The sequence below is a fragment of the Somniosus microcephalus genome, chromosome 21, assembly GCF_052327205.1.
Source record: "Somniosus microcephalus isolate GS21.2 chromosome 21, FLI_Smic_1.0, whole genome shotgun sequence".
Taxonomy (NCBI): Eukaryota; Metazoa; Chordata; class Chondrichthyes; order Squaliformes; family Somniosidae; genus Somniosus; species Somniosus microcephalus.
Genome location: NC_141007.1, coordinates 4,784,174 through 4,799,694, shown reverse-complemented (window position 1 = coordinate 4,799,694; position 15,521 = coordinate 4,784,174). Strand labels below are relative to the sequence as shown.

General features: G+C 47.7%; 1 protein-coding gene across 1 annotated transcript in view; it reads right to left on the bottom strand.

Moving 5' to 3' along the window:
* The window catches only part of LOC147102559 (small ubiquitin-related modifier 3), a 35,653-nt gene extending 20,327 nt beyond the window's left edge, over nucleotides 1-15,326 (bottom strand). Inside the window, exon 1 of the mRNA XM_085963207.1 lies at nucleotides 15,181-15,326. Within this exon, the coding sequence (XP_085819333.1) occupies nucleotides 15,181-15,201 (21 nt within the window). The 5' untranslated portion in view covers nucleotides 15,202-15,326. The remainder of the gene's footprint in view (nucleotides 1-15,180) is intronic.
* Between the last annotated feature and the right edge of the window lie 195 nt (nucleotides 15,327-15,521).

Genomic DNA, 15,521 nt, shown 5'->3' with positions numbered 1-15,521 from the left:
TAACAGAGCTCGGAAACCACACTGAACACTGCAATGACCAGGAACAAAAATGATCAGTCAGCCCTTTGAGCGTGCTCATGGATAACCTGCACACCGTGAACCCTCCCAATTTAATGAAACTTCTGAAGGTAAAGAATAATCACAGGCAGGAGTGGAAAACGGATATTTCAGTTGGTGAAAATTGCATTTAACTGAGCCACACACAGCAGAAGGCTCCATATTGAATTCTCAGTCAGTAATCGATTAGCTGATGCCAGCCAGGGTAGCAGTTGGAGTAAAAACTCTCCCCAGCACCCCGGGCTAGCGAGGGGTAAATCCCCGGCACCCCGGGCTAGCGAGGGGTAAATCCCCGGCACCCCGGGCTAGCGAGGGGTAAATCCCCGGCACCCCGGGCTAGCGAGGGGTAAATCTCCAGGGCTGCTGCTCCAGATTGCTATCCCGCGACTCATACGGACGCTGGACGAGGTCACGCTCAGCTGTGGTGCCTTCCACTGTCAAACAGTCTGATATTTAGAGACATTTGCAGAACGCTGGAGGGTTGCAAGGAATAAAGCACAACACTGTTTTCTGGTAGCTCTGCACCAATTTGATGGGCTTCCCAGAATCTGGAAAGGATAAACGAGAACAGGAAGAAAAGGTCACTCCGGCCTGTACAAATGTGCCTGCTTCTTTCTGTGTTTTTGTCTATTTTGCCAGCAATGACCATAATCCAGTCAGCAAAACAGTAGAGAGGGAATCAAAAGCTCCAGATTTCTGAAAGCTTTCACCCCTCTAGGGACGTGACAACAGTTACACCGAGTCTACAGCGCGGGAACAGGCCATTCAGTCCAACCGGTTTATGCTGCACACAAGCCACACACGACCCCTCACCTAACCCCGTCAGCATATCCCCGCTAAGATCAAGATCATATTTAATAGACTTTAAAACCCTAAAAGCATCAACACATTTAACACCAGCTTAAAATCAGCTATCCCGCTCTCGCCATTGACACTTGGCCCAACAAGCCAAAACGTTTCAACACTCCTGTTGTAGTTTAATTCCAACCAAAACATTTCATTTTATGAATACCAAGCTCCAGAGGCAAGAAACGCATGGTTCAGATCACTACTCACTGAACCACCAACATGGGAAAGTTCAGCACCTCTTATTGAACAAACATGTAACTATCTCAATATAACAATAAACACATCAGGTCTTGGAAGATGGGTGTTCCGAATCAGAAAGTAAAGTAGCACAATATCACGAGGTTTATTGCAATTATGGAAAAGGACAGGGAACAATCAATGGTGAAGACACTACTGGAAGAGGGCTAATTTCAGTGAGTTGAAGAGAGATCTGGCCCAGGTGGATTGGAATCAAAGATTGGCGGGTAAGTGAGCAATGGGAGGCCTTCAGGAGGAGATAGTTCCGGTGTAGACTAAGCACATTCCTGTGAGGGGAAAGGAAGAGTGCTCAAAGGTAGAGCTTCTGGATGACTAAAGTCATTGTGATTAAAATGAAACAGGAAAAGGAGGCTTATGATAAATGTCAGGTCCATAATACAGCAGAGAGCCAAGCTGAATACAGCAAGTACAGAGGAGAGCTGAAAAAGGAATAAGGGGGGGTTAAGGGAGTATGAGAAAAGATCAGGTAACATAAAAGGGAACACTAAAGTCTTTTATAAATGTATAGAGTCAAAGAAAGGGTGGGGCTGATTCGAGATCAAAAAGGAGATCTTCTTGTGGAGGGAGAGGGCATGGCTGAGGTACTAAATGAATACCTTGTATTGGTCTCCACAAAAGAGGATGCTGTCAGTGTCAAAGTAAAGGAGGGGGTTAAAGAAAGACTTGCATTTATATCGTGCCTTTCACAGCCACCAGACGTCTCAAAGCGCTTTACAGCCAATGAAGTACTTTTTGAAGTGGAGTCACTGTTGTAATGTGGGAAACGCGGCAGCCAATTTGCGCACAGCAAGCTCCCACAAACAGCAATGTGATAATGGCCAGATAATCTGTTTTAGTGATATTGGTTGAGGGATAAATATTGGCCCCAGGACACCGGGGAGAACTCCCCTGCTCTCCTTCGAAATAGTACCATGGGATCTTTTACGTCCACCTGGGAGAGCAGACGGGACCTCGGTTTAACGTCTCATCTGAAAGATGGCACCTCTGACAGTGCAGCACTCCCTCAGCACGGCACTGAAGTGTCAGCCTAGCTTTGTCTGCTCAAGTTCCTGCAGTGGGACTTGAACCCACAACCTTCTGACTCAGAGGCGAGTGTGCTACCCACTGAGCCACAGCTGAGTAAAGAAATGGGATAGGATAAAAATAGATAAAGAGGTACATAAAAGGTTGACAAGCGCTCAAAGTAGAAAAGGTATCCGGCCCGGATGGAATGTACCCTCGGTTGCTGATGGAGTTAAGGATGGAAATAGCGGAGGTTCTGACCACAATCTTTCAATCCTCTTTGGATATGGGAGTGGTGCGAAGGGTTGGGTTGCAAATGTTACGCTACTGTTCGAAAAAGGGGAGGGGGTTAAACCGGCAACTACAGGCCCGTCAGGCTACCGTCAGTGGTGGGGAAACTTCAAGACACCATGATCCAGGACAAAATTCATTGGCAATTGGAAGAACATGGGTAAATAAATTGACAGCCAAAATGGATTTGTTAAAGGCAAATCATGTTTAACAAACTTGATTGCGCGCTTCAATGAAATAATAGAGGGTTGATCAAGGTAGTGTACATGTACTTTCAAAAGGCGTTAAATAAAGTGCCACATAATAGACTTGTTAGCAAGTCCGTGGGATTAAAGGGGCAGTGTGGATATGAAGTTGGCTAAGATACAGAAAGCAGAGAGTATTAGTGAACGATTGTTTTTCCAGGCTGGAGGGAAGTGTGCAGTGGTGTCCCCCCCAGGAGCTGGTGTTGGGACCAATGTTCCCTTTCATTTATTTTTGGGTGCGCAGCCCCTTTAACGGGCTACGCGGCCCATTCAAATTTCCACGCATGCGCGTTTTTTTCCATTTAAAAACCTGTGAGCCGGCTGCACGGGACCTCCAGACAGCTGTACGGTGGGAACATTGGCTGGGACCACTGCTCTTTTTGACATATTAATGACCTGGACTTGGGTGCACAGGGAATAACTTCAGTTTGCAGATGACACAAAACTTGGAAATGTAACAAACAATGAAGAGGATAGTAACAGACTTCAGGAGGGCATAGACAGGTAAAACGGGCAGACACATGGCAGGTGAATTTAATGCAGAGAAGTGCAAAGTGGTGCATTTTGGTAGGAAGAATGAGGAGAGGCAATATAAACTAAAGGATACAATTTTAAAGGGGGTGCAGGAACAGAGAGACCTCACACACAAAAGTCTTTGAAGGTGGCAGAACAAGTTTGACAAGGTGGTTAAAAAAGCATATGAGATCCTGGGCTTTATAAACAGAGGCATGCAGTATAAAAGCAAGTCATGCTAAACCTTTATAAATCACTGGTTAGGCCTCAGCTGGAGTACTATGTCCAGTTCTGGGCACCACACTATAGGAAGGACAGGAAGGCCTTGGAGAGGGTGCAGAGATTTACTAGAATGGTTCCAGGAATGAGGGGCTTCAGTTATGTGGCGAGACTAGAGAAGCTGGGGTTGTTCTCTTTAGAGCAGAGACGGTTAAGAGGAGATTTAATGGAGGTGTTCACGATCATGAAGGGTTTTGAGAAGAGTAAATAAGGAGAAACGGTTTCCACTGGCAGGAGAGTGATTAACCAGAGGACACAGATTTAAGATCATTGGCAAAAGAGCCGGGGGGTTGGGGGCGACGAGAATTATTTTTTACACGCCGAGTTACGATGGGCTGGAACGCGCTGCCTGAAAGGGTGGTGGAAGCAGATTCAACAGCAACTTTCAAAAGGGATCTGGAGGTATATTTGAAAAGGAAATGTTTACAGGGCTATGGGGAAAGAGCAGAGGAGTGGGACTAATTGGATAGCTTTCAATGAGCCGACGATGGACCGAAAGGCCCCCTCTGTGCTGCAAGATCCTGCAATGCCTTATCGTGTCTTCAGGACAACCAATGCATTACCCGTTGTTATGTAGGTAAACGCAACAGCCAATTTGCATTCAGCAATGTCCCATAAACAGCAAAGAGGTGCATGAGGGGACCTCTTTAAAACGTCATGGAAACTTTAACCCGCATCGGAAATTTTACATCTCATTTGAAAGACAGAACTTTAACAGCGTGGCACCGCCTCAGCGCAGCACTGCAGTGTAAGTGTACAGTATGTGCCAAAGTCCTGGACGGCACTTCGAACCTGCAACCTTCTGACTCAGACAAGAGCAACATCTGAGCCAAGTTGACACTTGAGTCACATCACTTTATATATCTTATATACATAGTGTCTACAGCACAGAAACAGGCCATTCGGCCCAACTGGTCCATGTTGGTGTTTATGGTCCACAGGAGCCTCCTCCCACCGCTCTTCATCTCACCCTATCAGTATATCCTTCGATTCCTTTTTCCCCTCACGTATTTATCTAGCTTCCCCTTAAATGCATCTATACTATTCACTTCAACTACTCCTTGTGGTAGCAAGTTCCACATTCTCAGCACCGAGTTCCTCCTGAATTCCCTATTGGATTTATTAGCGACTACCTTATATTAATGACCTCTAGATTTGGACTCCTCCCCCCGCCAAGTGGAAACATTTTCTACCCCATCAAACCCTCGATCAAATCACCCCTCAGCCTTATCTCTCTAGATAAGTTACTTTTCCCTTTGGATTATCTTAAAATTAAAAATGAGCTCCCCTAAGTGTTTATAATAGCAAAATACTGCAGATGCTGGAAATCTGAAATAACAACAGAAAATGCTGGAAACACTCAGCAGGCCAGGCAGCATCCGTGGAGAGAGAAACAGAGTTAACGTTTCAGGTCTGGGACCCTTCATCAGAACTGGAAAAAGCTGGCGATGTAACAGATATTAAGCAGGCGCAGAGACAGGGGGGGGGTTTAGGAGGGGAGGAAGGAATTGAAGGAACATCCTGTGAAAATGTTGCAAATGGGAATGGTAAAATCATACTGCATGAAAAATGGGGGCAGGGGTTATTATCTGAAATTGTTGAACTCAATGTTGACTCCGGCAGGTTGTAAAGGGCCCAATCGAAAGAGGAGGTGCTGATCCTCGAGCTTACGTTGAGCTTCATTAGAACAATGTATTAGGCCGAGGACAGAGAGATCAGAGTGGGAGTGAAGCGGAGAATTAAAGTGACCTAATACATTGTTCTAATGAAGCTCAACGTAAGCTCGAGGATCAGCACCTCCTCTTTCGATTGGGCCCTTTACAACCTGCCGGAGTCAACATTGAGTTCAACAATTTCAGATAATAACCCCTGCCCCCATTTTTCATGCAGTATGATTTTACCATTCCCATTTGCAACATTTTCACAGCATGTTCCTTCAATTCCTTCCTCCCCTCCTAAACCCCCGTCTCCGCGCCTGCTTAATATCTGTTCCATCTCCAGCTTTTTCCAGTTCTGATGAAGGGTCCCAGACCTGAAACGTTGACCCGGTTTCTCTCTCCTCGGATGCTGCCTGGCCTGCTGAGTATTTCCAGCATTTTCTGTTGTTATCCCCCAAGTGTTTCATTGGTAAAGACTGCATGTAACTGAACTAAACTGCCCAAATTGTCCAACAGTGAATTCCCAGCCTGATCGCAGCTAGCTCAGTACTGGGGTTATAACAGACCTCAGCTCCCTTGCATAGGGAGGCGGAAAAAGGGAAAAAACAAACTGGCGGCCCCACCCGTGACCATCAACCAATGACTCCTGCTGGAAATTAGGCATAAACACAACGGGAGTTGATTGTGATGACTTCCACATTTGAATAGCCTGTCAATGCTCACACACAAACAATAACTGGAGGACTGCCAGCTCCCATGTAACCGTAACCCAGCAAAAGTCAACACCTTTAGGAGAGGATGGGAGGGAAACAATCTGACATTAGTACCAAGAGGATAAGTCAGAATTCAAAAGTGGTGAAGTTTTGTTAACCTTGCACAAGTCCCTGGTCAGGCTGCACAGGAGGACTGTGCACAGTTCTGGTCTCCAGACTAAAAATGACAGAAGCACTGGAGAAAGTGCAAGAGATTTACAAGGATGGTACCAGAACGGAGAGATTCCAGCTATCGGGAAAGATTGAACAGGTTGGGGCTTTTTTCTTTAGAAAAGAGAAGACTTGGAGGAGCACCTGATGGAGGTCTTTAAAATGATGAATGGGTTGGGCAGGGTAAATGTGGAGAGAATGTTTCTACTTGTGGGAGAATCCAAAACTAGGGGCCATGAATACAAGATAGTGACTGATAATTCCAATAGAGAATTAAGGAGAAATGTCTTTACTTAGAGAGTGGTTAGAATGTGGAATACGCTCCCACAGGAAGTGGCTGAGGCAAATAGCTTGGATGGTTTCAAAAGGACACCAGACAAGTACCTGAGAGAAAAGGGAATAGAGCAATGTGCTGAAAGGGTGAGAGGAGGGAGATGGAATGGGAGGAGACCCGTGTGGAGTATAAACACCAGACTAGTTGGGCCGAATGACCGGTTTCTGTGCTGTATATTCTATGCATTCTAGCATAGGCAATGCAACAAGTGTGAGCACCAACACGGTGAGCAGTGGAACACAGGTCTCCATGTCGCTGAGTTCTCAATCTCAGCCACATTGTTTCTGGAAGATGGCAAGCAGTAAACAGTGATTACCAGAAGGAGAAATGGGTAAAATAAGAGAGAGTCAGATACACACAGTCAACTTCCCATCATCAATGACAACAGGAAGCCTTGGAGCAGATCACCACCCGAACTAGTGGCTGTTGATGGGACATAGCACACAGACAGCCAAAGGGAAAGTAACTCACCAAGTGTCACCTCAGAAAAGCACAATATAGAAATAGGCACGAGATGCTCCCCCAGTGACTCCATATGTTCACACAGTGAGTCGCTACAGGCTAGTTAAGTACCAGGATATATCCTCAGTCTGTACTCAATTAACTAATCGCAGCCAGAGTGGTGGCGCGAACAATAAAACTGGTCCCGGTAGCCTTGGGTCAGGAAGAGTAAAGAATGGCTACTTGGGCAAGGCACTCATGCAACCATACCCGAGTCAACGTCATTTGGAGCAGGGGGAAACAAACACCCTCCCACTATCCTCAGATATCAGCATAGATCGCAGCTGCAGGGCATTCGGCAAGGTCAGGGGGCCGTGGTAGGGTTTTATTCCACAGAGAAAGACAGACATTCCCGAACACCAAACACAGAACCAAGACAAAAATCATAAAACATCAGTTCTTCTTTGTAAGTGTAGGAACACATTTGTCTACCAATGATAAGTTAATATCAGACACAGTCCACATGAAAGGCGGTTTCCTTCTCCAGCTATGCAATTCTCTACCATATCTGAACTAAATTTAAATAAACCATAAATTATGATCTGCAGGTTTGACCCTTGCACAGATCAGCAACATTGAAATGGGTCCTGAACTCTCTGAAGCAAACAACAGGACCTGGCATTTTGCTTGTTTATGTTTTAATTTCCAATCTCCTGCATTGGCAGTTAACCTTTCCTCTATTTTCTCTCATTTCTTTCTGTACAGATCTCTCCAGTATTTTCTCACCCACGAAAAGGATGTTATTTTATCCTTTTAAAGTCTTTCCATTACCCCACTGATGATCTTTTATATCATCTAACAGTTTTCAGCTCATTTAACCCATTACCTCCCTCTCTGTGAACTGGTGTACGTGTTGATTCTCCCCTCCCCCCCCTTGCTCATGGTTCCAACTTTACTAAAATGCCCATTTATCATTCAGTTTTCAGTTCTGACAAAGGGGACACACCCAAAATGGCGCCATATAGTGACATCACAAGCCCTGGCCAGAATGGAGATGATTGGGTAATTCCAATTTTAATCTCTTCTGGAGATTAAAATTGGAACTTTAACTTTGCTGTAAGTGACTGGGGTTGATTTTACGCACATCTTTGGATTATTTAACTTTCCTCTCTGCATTTTGCTGGAGAAAATCATCAATTTATATTATGTACACTGCATTTTGCTGGAGAAATAATCCTGCTTTTAAGAACATAAGAAATAAGAGCAGGAGTCGGCCATACGGCCCCTCGAGCCTGCTCCACCACTCAATAAGATCATGGCTGATCATCGACCTCAACTCCACCTTCCCGATCTCCATATCCCTCGATTCCAAAAATCTATCTATTTCAGCCTTGAATATACTCAAAGACTCAGCATTCACAGCCCTCTGGGGCAGAAAATTCCAAAGATTCACAACCCTCTGAGTGAAGAAATTCCTCCTCATCTCAGTCTAAATAGCCAGCCCCTTATCCTGAGACTATGCCCCCTAGTTCTAGACTCTCCAGCCAGGGGAAACAGCCTCTCAGCATCTACCCTGTCAATCCCCTTCAGAATCTTGTATGTTTCAATGAGATCACCTCTCATTCTTCTAAACTCCAGAGAGTATCGGCCCATTCTACACAATCTCTCATCATAGGACAGCCCTCTCATCCCAGGAATCAATCTAGTGAACCTTCATTGCACCGCCTCCAAGGCAAGTCTATCCTTCCTTAGATAAGGAGACCAGAACTGTGCACAGTACTCCAGGTGTGGTCTCACCAAGGCCCTGTACAATTGGAGCAAGACTTCCTTACTCTTATACTCCAACCCCTTGCAATAAAGGCCAACACGCCATTTGCCTTCCTTATTGCTTGCTGTACCTGCATGCTAGCTTTCTGTGTTACTTGCACGAGGACACCAAAATCTCTCTGAACACCAACATTTGAAAGTTTCTCACCATTTAAAAAATATTCTGTTTTTCTATTCTTCCTACCAAAGTGAATAACCTCACATTTCCCTACATTATACTCCATCTGCCACCTTACTGCCCACTCACTCAGTCTATCTATATCCCTTTGCAGACTCTGTGTTCTCCTCATAGATTACTGTCCCACCTAGCTTTGTATCGTCAGCAAACTTGGAAACATTACACTCGGTCCCTTCATCTAGGCCATTAATATAGATGATAAATAGCTGAGCCCCCAACACTGATCCTTGCGGTACCCCACTAGTTACAGCCTGCTAACCTGAAAAATACCCGTTTATCCCTACTCTCTGTTTTCTGTCCGTTAACCAATCCTCTATCCATGCTACTATATTACCCCAATCCCAGGAGACCTAATCTTGTGTAATAACCTTTTATGTGGCACTTTATCGAATGCCTTTTGGAAATCCAAATATACTACATCTACTGGTTCCCCTTTATCTACCCTGCTAGTTACATCCTCAAAAAACGCTAATAAATTTGTCAAACACGATTTCCCTTTCATGAAACCATGTTGATTCTGCCTAATCATGTTATGATTTTCTCAGTGCCCTGATACCACTTCCTTAACAATGGATTCCAGCATTTTCCCGACGACTGATGTCAGGCTAACTGGCCTGGAGTTCCCTGTTTTTTCTCTCCCTCCTTTCTTGAATAGTGTTGTTACATTTGCGACCTTCCAATCCGCTGGGACCGTTCTAGAATCTAGGGAATTTTGGAAGATCAAAACCAATGCATCCACTATCTCTTCAGCCACCTCTTTTAGAACCCTGGGATGCAGGCCGTCAGGTCCAGGTGATTTGTCGGCTTTTAGTCCCATTAGTTTCTCTAGTACTTTTTCTCTACTTATATTAATTACGTTAAGTTCCTCACCCTCATTAGACCCTTGGCTCCCCACCATTTTTGGTCTGCTTTTGTATCTTCTACTGTGAAGACAGATACAAAATATTTGTTTAACGTTTCTGCCATTTCCTTATCCCCCATAATAATTTCTCCTGTCTCAGCCTCTAAGGGACCAACGTTTACTTCTGCTACTCTCTTCCTTTTTTACATACTTGTAGAAGCTCTTACAATCTGCTTTTATATTTCTTGCTAGTTTTCTCTCATTCTATTTTTTCCCTTTTGATCGCAAGACTTTGCTGTAGTTTTGGTCAGAAGTTCTGTTTGTTACAGTTCGGAGAGACTGTTTGCCAGTAGACAGACTTTGTTTACTGTGTTGCCGTAAGTCACGCCCCGCTTCCAACTCATCGGCTGGCACAGTGATGCGAACACTCAACTGTTTATTTATTTCAGAGTTCCCGCATTTACAACATTTTCATATTTTTTGTTCTGTTTCCACTCAACAATCCCCCCTCCGATGGCACTGACACCTCAGTAGGGTATGGTGCATCACCCAAGTGGCCATTATTTATGTGAACCTTGATTGTGTAGAGAATTGGGGTATCAAAGCACAACCTCACCCTTTCTTTACTCAGAGGGTGGTGAGAATGTGGAACTCCCGACCACATGGGAGTTGTTGAGGTGAAGAGCATAGATGCGTTTAAGGGGAAGCTAGATAAGTACACTAGGGAGAAAGGAATAGAAGGATATGTTGATAGGGTTAGATGAAGAGGGGTGGGAGGAGGTTTCTGTGCTGTAAATTCTATGTACTGCACTGACATCCACAGCAGAGGTCACTAGACAGCCACCAGGATTGGTCAGTTTTGCCCTCCCTAACCAATGAGCTCTAAAGCTAATTAGAACTTACCGATCCCTGCCCTAGCTGGAATCAACTGACAGCAGAGACTGGGACTGAATCGGAGATTGATTCTGGGACTGCCCTAGTCTCTATGGCTCAGCTACACAATTCAATTCAAATCGCTTTATTGGCATGACAAGGTACATCTTATGTTGCCAAAGCATTGAAAAACATTTATGGTTGAACACATAAATGCAGATCTATCCATACAGTGAATAAACAGATATATCCCTGAGTGTATAAATATACATTCATATAATTTGTATATAATCTTTTCTTAGGTTTAATGGTTGTCCCTCTGTTTATGGCAAGCTGTAACATAGTGTGCCGCTAAGGTTACACAATTTCTCTCTTCCCCTAGTAGGTATGGGAGTTTTTGGTCGTCATTCAAATTTCTGAATTCACGGCATATTTTTGTGAATTTTGGGTAGAAATTCTCCCTGATGCCCTGATATTTTCCACAAGCTGTGAGGAAGTGCATCTCTGTCTCCACCACTCCCTGACTGCAGTGAGAGCATATCCTGTCCTCTCTTGGCAGCCGGGTCTGTCTGTGTCTGCCTTTTTCGATAGCCAGGCTATGCTCACTAAGTCTGTACATTGTCAAGGTTTTTCTCAATTTGCTATCTTTTACCGTGGTCAGGTATTCAGCCATGTTGTATTGTCTGTTTAGGGCCAAGTAGCAATTGAGTTTGTTTTGGGTTTTTGTTGTTTCTGCCCAATATGACAGATATTTTTCCTTTTGCTTAGTGACAATTGTGTTGGGTCGAATTCTCTGTGCTACGATGTCACTGTCCTGGGGCTGGTTATTGTTAGTAGTTACTTCACTGAGTCCCAGGACTAGTTGACTGAGGGTATTCTTCATGATCCTCTCTTGGCATTTCAGGGCTTCGTAATGATAGCAGTGGGGGTTGCTCATTTTTAGGTGTTTCCAAAATTTGGTGGCTCTTTTTTGGATAGTAATTATTAATGGATATTGGCCTAGTTCTGCCCTGCATGCATTGTTTATGGTTTTCCTTTGCGTCCGGAGGATACTTTTACAGAATTCTGCATGTAGGATCTCAATTGGGTGTTGGTCCCATTTTGCAAATTCTTGTTGTGGGTAAACTCATAGCAGTAAGGGGTCTGAACAGTATATTTCAAACATAAGGACACAAACACTAACTAACATTAAGTGTAGAATGTAAATTACGTGCATGTATGCAGCCTCCTTGTCTCACTCCAATAATCATTTAGTTGTCTGCCTGCAGGTAGCAACATTTCAAACTCCAAGGCACATGATGGCGTCATAACACTACAATGCACATGAAAACTGCTCTATACCAGCCAACTCTCCCACTCATCTCAAGCCAGTAGGCAGTTGTACGGTCAGATTACTGTCTGCACCAGCTCCTCTGATGCTCAAGCATTAATATATTTTCACATCTGCACCCTACAGCACACGGTTGTGTTCAGAGTTACAGAGAAAACAAGAATAACCAGTGTGTGTGAGCAGCATGGGCTGGCCAGCACAAGGAAGATGCGTTAAAGAAAGAGTCTCGCTCATGCTGGCCAGGTAATTCTTACAGCAGTGTAAGTCACCTGCTGACAATTACTATTTACAAAAACTTCACAAGTTGCATTGGCTCAAAAATCACACCTCGATTTTCTCCCTTACTCTTGAGGGCTCTCATTCTAGTTCCACGGGCACCAGTCACCCTCTGATACTTTGCCCAACTGGCCAATGTCTGAACCTAGGGATTGAGTATTAGCAGGCATTTTGACTGTGTGGGGAGAGGAGCTGTGGCGTTCACAGCCAAGCCCAATCCGGCTCCCTTTCCAGAAGGGGTGACTGCACAGTAATCAGGTCCACAAACACAGACAGATTTCCCTTTCCCACAAGAGCAGTGGGCTCAATTTTAGGATCCCAAGTGTAACTGCACTGTCTGCAGATTAACCTCGAGATACTGTAACCTAGTCTGTATGACTCAGTTATATACAAACTGCAGCCTTCCCACAACTCTCACAAACACAGTGGGGCTACTGCCTCTGCCAAAGAGATCCAGCTCAAGAGGTTGTTCCTTCCCGTGGTGCTAGAGGAACTACAACATGAGCGGCAAGCCGAAGGCACCAGACACTCTACAAAGTTGTCTTCTACCCGTGGGCTATATTTTTACTTAGCTGGCCTGTACGGATGTCTTCCCACCCCCACCTCTCCATCAAGGGAGGTCAGCAATACTTGTGCAGTCATTTTAAAAAGTCACAATCTTCACTACTGAGCTTCTGTAATCGCATGATCTTTTTCACACTGTGGAGAGTGAGTAGAGTTTTTTCCCCCCAGTGTACAGGTGAAGCATTCACAGCAGCACTGGCTTAGTGTAATGGGTCATTATTATATATAGAATATAGCTGCACCATTAGATAATATATAACTGTGCCATTATATATAGAAATAGCTTCACCATTAGATAGCAATATATAACTGTGCCATTATATATAGTAGAGAATATAGCTTCACCATTAGATAGCAATATATAACTGTGCCATTATATATAGTAGAGAGAATAGCTTCACCATTAGATAGCAATATATAACTGCCATTATAGTAGAATATAGATTCACCATTAGATAGCAATATATAACTGCCATTATAGTAGAATATAGATTCACCATTAGATAGCAATATATAACTGTGCCATTATATATAGTAGAGAGAATAGCTTCACCATTAGATAGCAATATACAACTGTGCCATTATATATAGAGAGTATAGCTGCACCATTAGTAGCAATATATAGCTGGGCTATCTTTATATACACAGGAGGGATACGGCCGTTATTATATTAATACACAGCTGGACCATTTTATACAGGAGGGTGCGGCCGGGCCGGTGTGTCTGTCCGGCCGGCCCAGTCCAGACCCTGTACCCGGGCTCTCAGTCCCACAGTGAGGCCGGCCCAGTCCAGACCCTGTACCCGGGCTACTCTCAGTCCCGCACTGAGGCCGGCCCAGTCCAGACCCTGTACCCGGGCTCTCAGTCCCGCACTGAGGCCGGCCCAGTCCAGACCCTGTACCCGGGCTACTCTCAGTCCCGCACTGAGGCCAGGCCAGTCCAGACCCTGTACCCGGGCTCTCAGTCCGCAGTGAGGCCGGCCCAGTCCAGACCCTGTACCCGGGCTACTCTCAGTCCCGCACTGAGGCCGGGCCAGTCCAGACCCTGTACCCGGGCTCTTAGTCCCGCACTGAGGCCAGGCCAGTCCAGACCCTGTACCCGGGCTACTCTCAGTCCCACAGAGGCCAGGCCAGTCCAGACCCTGTACCCGGGCTCTCAGTCCCACAGAGGCCGGCCCAGTCCAGACCCTGTACCCGGGCTACTCTCAGTCCCGCAGTGAGGCCGGCCCAGTCCAGACCCTGTACCCGGGCTACTCTCAGTCCCGCAGTGAGGCCGGCCCAGTCCAGACCCTGTACCCGGGCTACTCTCAGTCCCGCACTGAGGCCAGGCCAGTCCAGACCCTGTACCCGGGCTCTCAGTCCCACAGAGGCCGGCCCAGTCCAGACCCTGTACCCGGGCTACTCTCAGTCCCGCAGTGAGGCCGGCCCAGTCCAGACCCTGTACCCGGGCTACTCTCAGTCCCGCAGTGAGGCCGGCCCAGTCCAGACCCTGTACCCGGGCTACTCTCAGTCCCGCACTGAGGCCGGCCCAGTCCAGACCCTGTACCCGGGCTACTCTCAGTCCCGCAGTGAGGCCGGCCCAGTCCAGACCCTGTACCCGGGCTACTCTCAGTCCCGCAGTGAGGCCGGCCCAGTCCAGACCCTGTACCCGGGCTCTCAGTCCCGCAGTGAGGCCGGCCCAGTCCAGACCCTGTACCCGGGCTACTCTCAGTCCCGCACTGAGGCCGGCCCAGTCCAGACCCTGTACCCGGGCTCTCAGTCCCACAGTGAGGCCGGCCCAGTCCAGACCCTGTACCCGGGCTACTCTCAGTCCCGCACTGAGGCCGGCCCAGTCCAGACCCTGTACCCGGGCTACTCTCAGTCCCACAGTGAGGCCGGCCCAGTCCAGACCCTGTACCCGGGCTACTCTCAGTCCCGCACTGAGGCCGGCCCAGTCCAGACCCTGTACCCGGGCTACTCTCAGTCCCACAGTGAGGCCGGCCCAGTCCAGACCCTGTACCCGGGCTACTCTCAGTCCCACAGTGAGGCCGGCCCAGTCCAGACCCTGTACCCGGGCTACTCTCAGTCCCGCACTGAGGCCGGCCCAGTCCAGACCCTGTACCCGGGCTACTCTCAGTCCCGCACTGAGGCCGGGCTGTTGCGGCCGCCGCTCTGGGCTTTAGCCGGTGTGTCCCGGGTGCTCGGCCCTTGGGCCGGGGGGTTTGGGGCCGTGTCCAGGCCCCAGGCCGCGGCCCCCGGGCTGGGGATGCGTGCCGTGTGATGCCGGCCTCAGGCCCGAGCCCAGGCCGCTCCGAATATGGCGGCAAAATTTCAAATGGGGTCGAGCGACAGAGTGGCCGCGGCCCGAGCCACCTGAAGCCGGGGCGGAGGGAAAGCGAGCGGCTGCTGAGCCCCGGGCCCACCGCCCGGCCCGGCTCGGCCCCGCCTCACGCTGCGCTTTACCTTGGGCTTCTCGTCCGCCATTGTGTCTTCTCGCCTGCGTCTCCTCGGCACAAAGACAGAGAGGGGGAGCGGGAGGATCGGGGAGGGGAGGGGAGGCGAACGCGCGCCCCCGTCACATCCCGGCCGCGCGCACGCAGGCCCGTCGAGGGCGACGTGCGCGCCCCCCGCGCGGCCGGGACTCCACCTGATTGGCCGGCGAGGCGGCAGCAACGGCACAGGGGCGGGGTCAGGCCGGCGCGCGCGGCGCTGGGGACACGTGACCTCCCCCCTCCCAGACTGAAAACGTCACCGGCTGCGCGTGCACGGAGGGATGGATGGGGGATGGGCGGAGAGGGAGAGGG